The sequence below is a fragment of the Narcine bancroftii genome, chromosome 10, assembly GCF_036971445.1.
Source record: "Narcine bancroftii isolate sNarBan1 chromosome 10, sNarBan1.hap1, whole genome shotgun sequence".
Lineage (NCBI taxonomy): Eukaryota > Metazoa > Chordata > Chondrichthyes > Torpediniformes > Narcinidae > Narcine > Narcine bancroftii.
The window spans coordinates 7,129,822-7,142,483 of NC_091478.1; the positions used below are offsets into that span (position 1 = coordinate 7,129,822).

Genomic DNA, 12,662 nt, shown 5'->3' on the forward strand with positions numbered 1-12,662 from the left:
GCTGCTTCTTGGCCAAGGGGAGGGTGGAAGGAACTGGATACACTTTTTGTGTCCTTGGTGGAGGAAAGTATATGGAAAGAATAGTGGAAGTAATAAAGTATTAGTTTTCAGGTCGAAGGCCCAAGAAATGGGTGGAATCAGGACTAGGGCAGAATACAATGATCTGGGAAATAAATTGTTGAAGTGAAAGAAACTCTACAAGTGTACCATGGAGAGCATTCAGACTGACTGAATCACTATCTGGTATACCAATGCACAGAACAAGAAAAGGTTATAGAGAGTTGTAAACTTGGCCAGCTCCATCATGGCCATTAGTCTTTACTCCATTAAAGGCATTTTTTTTTTTAAGAGGCGGTGTCTCAAGAAAGCAGCTTCTATCATCAAGGACCCTCACCACTCAGGCCATGCCCTTTTCTCACTGTTACCATCAGTAAGGAGATACAGGAGCCTGAAAGCACACACTCAACATTACAAAAAAACAGCTTCCTCCTCTCTGCTATCAGATTTCTGAATGAATAATTAACCGAGAGGCACTATCTCATTTTTCTCTTTTTTGGACTAATTATTCATTTTTTAAAATCCTGTATTTAGGAATTGTAATTTTTGCACCTGTAATGAATCAAACTGCTGCAAAACAAATTGAGTGACACACATTCATGGTAATAAACCTGATTCTGAACTCAGAAATGAAGGCAAATATGCCATAAATGCCTTCTTTACAGCCTTATCTACTTGAGAAGCTATGGACTTGAACACCCAGATAGATCCTTTTGTATTAACTTGCCACTAACTATTATTTCCCCTTACATTTAACCTCCCAGGAACAATACTTCCCACTTGTTCAGATGAACTCCATGAGAGTTTAAACTTGTCCAGAGAGGTGGAGCTCGCTCCCCGAACTAAATGAACCATGTTGAGATGGAGATAGTTGTCCTGATCCACCCATGAAATCCAAGAAAGTGCACCAGTGCCCCTCAAATTTTCTGAAAGCCTGAGGAAATTTGATGTCGCACGCACCCCTTAACAACTTCTACAATCCTACCAGGATGCATCACTATGTGGAATGGGAATTGCTCCAAACAAGAGTGCAAGAAAGTGCAGAGGGTTGTGAATGTGGCTCAGGCCTCACACATACATCCCTTCCCTCCATCGAATCAATCTACAACTCCCACTGCCTTGAAAAAGCAGCAAATAACCAATACTCTATATTTTAAAAAAACCTCCAGTCACATTCTCTTTAACCCTCCCATGAGGAAGGAAATTTAGAAGGATCACATGTCACCAGAATGAAAGAGTTTCTTTCTTTCTCTCATCAAGACTCCTAAATGAAGACCAACATAATAAAATTAAGTTGCCTTACTCCATTACAACAGACCTCTGTCTTTCTCTGTACATGTACAAATGAGATCCCTACTGGTCTGCTCACAAAACGAACGCGATCACCACATCTTGGTTCATGTGAAAATAAACAGATATGACTTGAATCAGCTAATTCCCTCCTCATATCAATATCCTGTTGTATTCTTTAATAGCCATAGATCCATCCTTATGGTAAAATTCTCTAAGCTCTTCACTAGCTGTTTTGTTCATGTTTTGTTGGTTGACATTTTCATATTTCTCCACCTTGTAGTCCAGTTGCCAGATCTTTCTTGCCTCACTTAACCTACTTACCAACCTCTGTAACCTCCTTTGTGTAAACAGCAAATTTAGCAACCACACTTTTTGTTACTCTATCCAAGTCAATGATCTCAATGGAACTTGTAATTCATTCCATGGAAAACGACAATATGATTGCCATCGTCATTCATTTGAGTGGTAATAGGTGTCGCACTGTGTTGCAGCTCGTGCCTCCTTCACAGCTCCCATGCTGATCTTGTGGAATTTACATGTTTTACTTGTGACTCTATGGGTTTTCTCCAGGTACTCTGGTTTCCTCCTACATCTCAAACATGTGATCTCAATGGACATGGCATATTGGCCTTTGTGAGTTGGAGAATCCAATGGAATTCAGGGGAATGAAGAGAAAATTAAAAAACAGGTTAAGTATAAATGGTTGTTTGATGGTCAGCGTGAATTCAGTGGGCCAGAGAGTCTGTATTTTTGTGAACATTTGATCAGTTCCAATGGTGAATTTTTGAGGCAATGTATTGATTGGCTTCGGGTTAAATCTTTCAAATCTAATAGATTTCACACTACATTCATGCTAAATATCAGTATAATTGAGATTATGCTTCTTCAATTACTGAATTAAATGTCATTAACATAATCAGTTAAGGCAATTAAATTTAGGAGATATTCAGTACACACTGAATAGGGAAAATATCATTAATTTTGCTTTCAGTGCGACCATATCAGTAGGTTAATATTACTTCTAAGTATTGAATAAAATTGTGAACAAATGCTTGCCTAAACTAGAAAAGTGAACAACATTTAAAATTTATATTCATGATACAAACTACTATGAAGCTGAAGTAAATCCCTTAGATGCAAAATGAATCTTCTCACATACAAAAGTTTAAATCAAATAAAACAGATTAATGACAGGGTCAATCAATTTTCTGCATGGCAGTCATGTCTAAAATGTGTTTAATCAGTTTCTTAATGTAAAGTTAGAGAGAAATCATCAAAAATGCACTATTTTTCATTTGATTATCAAGGGGGTGCCAAAATTTACTCCTAAATTCTAACCCAACAATATGTAATGTTTGCAGAAAACATAGAAAAGTGCAAGTGAAAAGGTGAAGTTAGAGTCATTATGCAAATAATTAAACACAATTTGAAGAACAATGTGAAAGAAGGAAAAATGCCTGTAAAGTTGAAACATGAAGAAATATGCAAATTTTAGCATCTAAAGATATTGGACCACATTTTGGTGTTAAGGGGCTTGCAACGTTATCTGCATGAATTAGATTTTCTTTTGCGAAATGCATTCTTGTATAAGTGCAGTGAAATAAACACCAGAAGGAGTGAAAGGAAGAGTAAATTAGAAGTATAAATTCAATGCCAAGCAGGAAAAAAAAGGAAATAGAGGGAAATATCAATTAAAAAATACATTTTTACATTTTAAAAATCTCCACTCACAATTAAACTCCTGAGGTACTTGTAATAATTAATTATAATTGACAGAGAGGCCAATTAGCAGCAGTAAATATTTAGCACATATTGTACATTAGTAGGAGAATGATCATAACTTTACTGTAAAGTCAAGTTTGGTTTATGCCAATCATTTCACAAAGGCAAATTTAGTTTAAACTAATGGTGAGATGTTGCTTTCTTGAAACTAATGGTGGAATGGCACATCTTGGATATTTTAGATTTGTGCATTTGAATATCCATTTGCTCCTCATCTGAAGCTGCTTTACAATATGAATAATGATTAATGTTTTTTGCTACTTTTTAATTTTTGATAGGCTGTGGTTATTGAAAAAAAAATGAAAGAAAGGTGAGTGAATTCACAAAGTGACTGGATAAGGAATTAGACAAAATTCCTGATTGGATCAAGATTATTCAAATACTGGTTTAAATGCAGCTGCAGTATAGTGTTCAATTGTGGACATTTTCCACTCCTTGTGCTGTTTTCTCCTTTCACTGCACCTTAATCCGATTGTTAAAAATAGACAATCACCAAACCAGTTTATTCATGTCCTTGATGCCCCAGTCCTGTTCCCTTCAAAATATCAGACAGTCACACTTATCAGAGGAAAACAAGAATGCATTTTGCAAAAGAAAATCTAATTCATGCAGATAACGTTGCAAGCCCCTTAACACCAAAATGTGGTCCAATATCTTTAGATGCTTGAATTTGTAAGGAAGGATGATGTCAAGGATTTTAACAGGGTTAATACAAAGAAGTTGTAGGAATATGTAAAGGCTTTTGATAGTGTAAATGCAAAGGAACTATTTACTCTTGCAGTGGTTTAAGAATTATCTGACACAGAATTAAAATGATTTGTGGAAGTACTGGCAAGGGCACTAGGAAATGTTTTACTCAGCAAGTGCTAGGGCCTGGAATACACTGTCAGGCAATAATAGGAGTTGGTACAATTAGACATTCAAAAATGAGATGGAAAAGGATCTGAAGGGAAAGAATTTGCCGAGCTCTGGGGAAGGATGAGTGCAGCTGGCGGGATCACTTTTACAGAATTGGTATAAATGGTAACTGAATAATCTCCTTTTGCACCCACTCTATAATCAGAAGTTGTCATCCTAGCTGCACTTCTAAGTGATCAATGAGGTGTGCAACTTTGGAGGGCAGTCAAGCAAAAAAGAAAGCTTGGATGCTTGGAATCACAGAAAACCTGAACTTGCAGATAGCTACTCAAAAAAAGCAATGACCTTTATTTGAAGGTCAGCCAAATTGTACAGACACAGCTTCTGAACTCTAACTTGGTTAGTCTTGTGTGCAAGAACAGCCATGTGCGACACGCTTGTTAGCTTTTTGTCTCAGAACGGAAGTCTCAATTTTGACACCAGTGAAAGAAAACTTAGCAATGTAAAGTGTATCTGTGACTTCTAAACAAAAGGACAACCAAGACTCCATAAAAACACAACTCTTTCTATGGTTTAACAATGATGGAAGATTGGCATTGGCAAATATTTATTGTAGGATATTTGGTTTCTGAGGGCAATTTCGAGGCCTTTCAACATTATTAAGGGCTGCACGGTTAGCACAACACTGTTACAGCACCAGTGGTCAGGGCCTGGGTTCAAATCCCGCGCTATCTGCAAGTTTGTACATTCTTTCCGTGTCTGCCTGGGTTTTACCCGGGGGTTACGGTTTCCTTCTACCCTTCAAAATGTACCAAGGGTTGGTTGTAGGTCAATTGGGTGTAATCTAGCAGCACGAGCTTGTGGGCTGAAAGGGCCTGTTAATGTGCTATAGGTCTAAATTTTAAAAAAAATGCACAGACGCATACACAGTGTATATAATATATATATATATATATATATATATATACACACACACATAGGGAGGAGAAAGCTTAAACAATTAATGAAAGGAGACAAATTCAAAGGATCCTGATGTAGTAGTGAAAGTTTAAGGACATTAACTTGTGATTAAGGTTGTTCTTTGCAAGATATGGGGAATTTGCCAAAATGTGTAGAATGGGCCAGTGTTCAATGACCATCCCAAAATGTCCTCCATAAGATGGACATGAGACAATGTTTTGAACCACTGCAGTAAATCTGGTGAAGGCACTCCCATAGTACTACTGGGTAGAGAGACTTTTGAAATAAACCCAGTGAGAATGAGAACCAGCAAGTCTGGATGGTGTGTAACAAGAAGAGGAAATAGTTGGTGAAGATTTTTTTTGTCTCTCATCCTCTGGTTGATGGCAACTCTAAAATGTTAATAATGGATTAAAATGTCACTGATCGTTGAAGACATTGCCTATCATGACCTTTGCCTGTACATGAATGTCATCAGGGTCTGACTGCAAGGAGGCTATTTTATACGATGGGGAATTGTGCAACATTCAGAAAAAAAACACTTGAAAATGAATGGATGAAAGTAATTAATAAAACAGGTGAGGATGGGTTGAGGCTGTTACACTGACTTGAGTAAGTTTTCCATGAAAACCCAAGGTCTGGGAATGATTGACAGCCAGAAATTTCCATTGTTTGTCGAGTCAGTGGAGAGTTTCCTATGATTCCATTGACAAGTTTAATTCAAGTTCCTTGATGCTCTACCTAATCAGATGCTGTCCTGATGTCAAGGGCAGTCACCTTCACTTTATGATGGTGAGCATGTAACGGCCACAACAAATTTGAGTCTCGTGTTGCCCAATAGAATCACGCTCCTTCAGCAACTTGTTCTTTAAGATGTCAATCTTTGGCTTGGCTTCGCGAACGAAGATTTATGGAGGGGTATGTCCACGTCTGCTGCAGGCTCGTTGGTGACTGACAAGTCCGATGCGGGACAGGCAGGCACGGTTGCAAGGGAAAATTGGTGGGTTGGGGTTGGGTGTCATATGAAGGTATAGCAAAGGCATAGCTGCCCAGATGTGCAAGGACTACATGAAAGACTCAGAAGTGATGTCATCAACATATAGTCTCTCTCATTCTTTGATTTAACACAATGTCTTTAAAAACAAGTGGAACTAAAGAGTACTAGCGAAGGTAGATAAGATTATTGCCATTAGAATTTATAGCACTAACTTAGATGGTTCAATGTGCTTGGTCATATTCCAAATGGAAACGAGAAAAGTGTAATCCAAGCAATACCATGTTCGCTCCATCAAGAATGAATGAAATATAGTCAAGCTCTCTTTCAAAAAGATTAAGATACCTTCCTCATTCAACAGTGCATTCTGAACATAAATAAAGTGTTATTTTAATTGGTACAGAGGAAAAAGGAAATATACTAAAACTGACCTTAAAGTTCCAAACTTTACATTTATTATTTAAAACATTGCCAAAATATATGGTCTGGTGGCTATTAACATCATCTATATCCTCTATTATCATGAACCTTGACTGAATTAAAAATATATTTTTCAATTCTGGGTCATGACCTCAATCATAATGCATGTTTTATAATGATTGGAACTAAATAAGTTTGAAAAGGAAACTTGTTACACACAGAAGTCACCAATTCACTAATATTAAACTTCATAAATATGAACTGCAGAAAATTCCAGGAACATTTTGAAATATTATCTAAAAATACCAGTGCAGGAGATTTACATGTTCTGCAGAGATAATTCATATACTTCACTATAATGATAAAATCATTAACAAACCGTAGAGATAAAGCATCACCACAAGTACAAGCCTTCTACTTTCACAGATCATTTTAAATGCACAATTTAAATTTGCTTGCCTATGCATGCAGAATAATTACTAATACTGAATAATTATACAAGGGCAGGTTATTTCCATTTCAATTCAAAGTGCATGAATGCCAGTTCCCTCAGAATTCTCCTGGTCCACCAATGTTTTAATTTTAAAGTTCTAATCCTTAGGTTCGACTTCTCACATGGAAAGATACATAGATGCAGACATCAGGATGCTCTTTATCGATTACAGTTCAGCATTTAACACCACCATCATCCCCTCAAAGCTAATCAGCAAACACCAATACCTGGGAGTTAACACCCCACTGAGTAATTTGATCATGGATTTCCTCACCTCCAGTCCACAATCAGTGAAGATTGTTAAGAACTTCTCCTCCACAATCTCCATCAGTTCCGGAGCACTACAAGGCTGAGTTCTTAGCCCCCTGCTCCACTCACTTTACACCCACGACTAGGTGTGGCTCGGTATGACAATAGCACCATCTATGTTTGCCAACGATACCACAGTAGTGGGTTGCATAAAGGAAGGGGATGAGTCACCATACAGGATGGAGATCGAAAACGTGGCTGAATGGTACAACAACAAAACTAAAGAGCTGATTGTTGACCTCAGGAAAGGAAAGCCAGAGGTATACCATCCAGTGATCATTGGGGGATCAGAGGTGGAGAGGGTGAGCAAATTTAAGTTCTTAGGAGTCACAATCTCAGAGGACTTTTCCTGAACCCAACACACCAATGGCATCGTGAAGAAAGCATGTCAGTACCTCTACTTCCGCAAGACTTTGTGGAGGTTTGATATGACGCCAGAAACCCTGGCAAATTTCTACTGAGGTGTGGTGGAAAGTGTGCTGACCAGCTGCATCACTGTCTGGTATGGGAACACCAATACCCCAAAGCGTATAGCCCTCCAAAAGGTAGTGGACACAGCCCAGGACATCACAGGCAAAACACTCCCCACTATTGAGTACATCTGCAGGGAACTCTTCCGTCAGAGGGCAGCTGCAATCATCAAACACCACATAACACACGATCTGCTCTTGCTGCTGCCATTAGGAAAGAGGTCTAGGTGCCACAAGACTTACACCACCAGGTTCAGGAATAGCTGCTGCTCTTCCACCATTAGACTCCTCAATGACAAACTCAATCAGAGACTCATCGAAGGACTCTTACTTGTACAATTTATTGAATTTCCTTTTGATCTCTCTGTATTGCACAGTTTGTTTACATTTGTTATCTGTTTACAATCTTTGTTAGTTTACATTGTGTGCCATTTTTCTTTTTGCAGACTATCATATCAATAAGTGGCAATTCTACCATGCCAGCAGGAGAAAAGAATTTCAGGGTTGTATGTGATGTTAAGTATGTACTCTGACAATCAATCTGAAAACCTAACCGAATCCTACCTTGGTCGCCTCCTACAGCTAACAGTCTCCAAAAGCCAAATGAAGCCTTTTCTGCTTTCTTCATTTCACTGGTCCTGACCACAGGCAATTATGTCGTCAGACAACTCTAGCTCTCAAATTTTTATATAACTGATTCAATTCCTCCAAGATCCTCATCAAAAATCTCTCACTGCTGTATACCTGACAGCTCCTTATTTAAAGATGTGTCAGGTTTGTCTTCTAATGTACTTGTAATGCTTTGCAATGTTTTCTGCATTAAAATGATGTGAATGCAATGTTTTTCTAACATCCTCGTTCATAAGTGTGCGATAATATACATATATGATTCCTCAGTACAAAGTCCCTGTATAACTTTCTGAAAGCCAGCTTCAATCAAAATAGGTGGTTAAAAATGGAGACTGACAGTTTAATGAATAACTATTGCATTGCTATAACCTGCAATTTAGAATAAGGGAATCTGGATTTAATTCCAATAACGAGAGCTTATATAAATAAAAAATTTTCATGTGTTGAGAAGAATTAAAAAAGGTCAGAAATAAGAGACAAATAGACACGAGTGGGAGTGTGTTCTGCAATGTAGAGTACTGGGAGTGTCTCCATTGTTAAACAAAATTTAATTTCAAATGTATGGGAATTCCACAAATAAACCTGCACGATTTTGCTAAATCTGTAATTTTTTTTTGTTCAACAATGAAGCTTTAACTGGAGTAGACTGCACAAACATAGATAAAATATAAGATAAGCCTTGTCCCTTCACTCAGTCCTGACCCACCTAAAGAACACCTCCTCACATGCCAGACTGCTGTTCATCGACTTCAGCTCAGCGTTAAATACGATAATTCCCCAGAACTGGAGAAGCTTTCTTCACTGGGACTCAACACTCCTCTCTGTACCTGGATTCTGGACTTCCTAACAGGTAGGTAGCAGAATGTAGAGCACTGTCACGCTGAGCACTTGTGCACCTCAGAGCTGTGTGCTCAGCCCGCTCCTATTCATGCCACTGACCCACAATTGCATCTCCAACTCCAGCAGTGTCATAAAATTTCCAAATGACACAACAGTAGTAGCTTCAACAGCAACAATGAGTCACGCTGCAGAGAAGAGGTAGAAAATCCCGTGAAGCGGTACATGTGTAACAACCCAAGACAAGACGAAGGAGATAAATGTGGATTTCAGGAAGACCAGGGCAACCACCCTCCACTACACCTCAACAACGAGAGTGGAGAGCACCAAGTTCCTTGGAGTTCACTTCTCAGGGACATACCACATCTCCTCACTTGTCAGGAAGGTGCGACAGCACTTCCTGAGAAGACCAAAGTGGGCAAGGCTACTGGCCACCATTATGTGAACCTACTGCAGGAGCTCTATCAAGAGCGTCCTGGCCGGCTGCACCACAGTATGGAACGGTCACTGCAGAGAAATGAATCAGAGGTCAATCCCCAGGACCAAAAGAGCGGCAGAGAGGATCACTGGAGACTCCCTCCCCCAATCTACCAGGATCGTTGACTGAACAGGGGGTGCAAAATCCTTTGAAGACCCTTTTCACCCCACACACATCTTTCAGCTACTCCCATTGGGAAAGAGATACAGGTGTATCAGAGCCAGCCCCACCAGGCTGAGAAACAGCTTCTTCCCACAGGCAGTGAAAATGGTGAAAGATTACAGGAATTGCTCACCCTAACCATCTCATATTTACGAAACTATCTACCGTATTTACTTATTTGTGTATATGAAGACTTGTCCTGCATATGTATTGTTTGTCTGTATGTGTGTTACGTCTGGCTGTTTGTTTGGATGTTTGGCACTGAGGACCGGAGAACACTGTCCATTGAGATGATAATAACCTTGACTTGCTTTGATAATTTTGAAAATTACTATGTTTTAAACCAAAACAGTCTGAATGCTGTACCTGAAAGAAAAATATGAAATGCTGTGTCACATATCAGATAGAAAAATAACATTTTAGAGATCATTTAAAATTGTTGTAATTTAGAATAATGTAAAATTTTAAGATTTTATTTTGGCATATCGTTTTATTTTTAACCGTGTAATGGGTATAAGATTGTTGATGGCCTTTCTCAGTTTGTAATAGCAGTGATTGAATTAAGAATTTGTCGATCTCTGGTTTCTGTTAAGCCCACCACCCCCCCTCTCTTTTCCTGTCCCTCTGTCTTCTATTCTCCAGCTCCTCAACCCCTTACCTCTCCATTCAGAGAGCTATCACCACCTCCTATCATTTCTCAGCATTTTTCTCTTCTGCCGTCCCACCCATATCCACCTATGACTTCATGCCTATGTGCTTCCCCGCTGCCATTTTATTCAGGTGCATGCCTGCTTTTTGCTCATTTCTTGATGAAGGGCACAGGCCCGAAAGGTTGTTTATGTATCTTTACTACATAGCGAACACTGCATGACCCTGCTGAGTTCTAACAGCACTTTTGCGTATTAAAGTAATAAGTCAACACATGGAACATGCTCCATTACAAAATAACTGCTCTTGTATAATTATTCTGTATTATAATTCAAAATGGCAATAGCAGTGTCACAAAAATTTCTTTTTCACTGAAACTGCATATTTTACAAGTTGGAGCATGGATTCACTCTTGTCCAATTTGTTTCCAAGCATTTATAATACAAAATATTTATGACATGCTTTTTAACAAATGCTACAATATTCCTAAGGTTATTGGTGTGACTCTCCAGTAAGTTATCTTAAGCACAATTCATTTTCTCTCTGCTAATTTTCTTTCCATAATATTTCCATATTTCTGATTCTTAAGATGCAGCTTGGCTACTGATATCTCTGCAAAATAGATACCCATATCATTTAAATAAACAAAAATACTGTTTTTCTTTTTCAATTATAGTCAATTTCTTACCCGAATAAATGAAGGAAAGCCTTGGCCATAATATCCAACAGCAAAGTAATCTGGTTTTGCTCGTATCACTCTGACAATGTTCTCATAGAATTGAGCTTGTTTTTGCTGCAAAATGAGCATAAAGTAATTTGTACGATTAGAATCTTGAGAAGCAGAAAATAATCATCAGTTAGTTTGCAGGATTTGCCATTTAATCTCTTACCAGTAATTTGCTGAGTTGCTCGTAATCAAACAATTCATTTTCATATTGTTCTGCCAGTTCTTTACCTAAAGAAATGGCCTCTTCCCACATCTGATGATTGGGAAAATACAATGCAAAGAAAAAGATATCAACACTTCAAAGGGATTCATTATGAAATAATCAGTAATACTTAAAATGCACAGATAATTTAGGTAAAGATGAGGTATTACATTGGTCTGCACTTTCTCAAAGTCATCTGAAATGGTGCTGGGTGGAATGGTAATATCTTACACACATCAGATCCTATATTGGCATATCAGAATATTTGTGGGTAACATATGGCTGTTCATTGACTGTAACCAATTTAAAAGTGGAGGTGGAAATACATTTACAATTCTTGCCTCTTATTTTGATACATTTATACACTGTGTAGTTGCTGTAGAATAGAGCTACATAGCCCAATTTCTAGTTGTGAACATCAAGAATTTAATTTCATTATTAATTTTAAAGGCACACAACATATATAATGCCAATTTGTAATCAGGTAGTAATTGGTGAATTTACAGCTATACTGCTTTTGGTGGATGTCAGATTGCTGCTTTGTGGGACAGTTTTCTTTCAGCTGTTTTATTCAGGCTTAAGTTTGATCCAGTCTCTACAATGTTTCACTAAACATTCTGGAAGTTTGCAAACACATGTTTGCAAAACATTGGTAATATATCTTTACCTCCTATGGATGCTGCAAGACCATATTAATTATTATGCAAAAATAACCAAATACACATGTCAACTATTAAGAAATGTAATGAAATATAATGGGCTGCTTAACAAAAAAAAGCATTTAGTTCAGAAGGTAACAATCTAACTGGAGCAAAGTGTCTTCTTCTAACTGGTTTTAAACTCAGGTTTTAAAGTTTTTTTTTGAACAATGCCACATAGATTATGGAGATTCTAGAATATATTGGTGGAAAGTCCTTTCATCACAGAAATTCATCTAATGATCTTCCTTTGCAATGAATATCCTTCCTACCTTAGGAACACAAATCAATGCAGTACCTCAGATTGTTTCTCTAAAGTCCTGCATGGTTACAACATGACTTGTACGCTTTAATATTCCAATGGCCTTTGCCAAGAAAGTTGACAAACTATGTCTATTTTGTTTGATGTCTTACAACTAACTTGCTAAATTTTATATGCAAGGACAATGAAAAGGTTTTACAGTATTTGAAAGTGAAATCAGATCTGTTCTTTCTACCAAATGGACTAATTTTCTCAGATCTTACTCACACTGGCATCTTAATATAATCATTTTATCTGTATTTCAATTCACTCATAATTTGTACTTTCCTTATGGCCTATGATTCCGTCTTGCTTCGTATTTTTAAGAAAACCAGATACATTA

General features: G+C 37.8%; 1 protein-coding gene across 3 annotated transcripts in view; it reads right to left on the bottom strand.

Annotated features, from left to right (window-relative positions):
* Positions 1-12,662, bottom strand: part of dock1 (dedicator of cytokinesis 1) — a 354,235-nt gene that overhangs the window by 58,797 nt on the left and 282,776 nt on the right. For all 3 annotated transcript variants that reach the window (XM_069899676.1, XM_069899674.1, XM_069899675.1), the window contains exons 39-40: positions 11,282-11,371; positions 11,080-11,184 (exon numbers count right to left, since the gene is read on the bottom strand). In XM_069899676.1, coding sequence (XP_069755777.1) covers positions 11,080-11,184; positions 11,282-11,371 — 195 coding nt within the window. The remainder of the gene's footprint in view (positions 1-11,079; positions 11,185-11,281; positions 11,372-12,662) is intronic.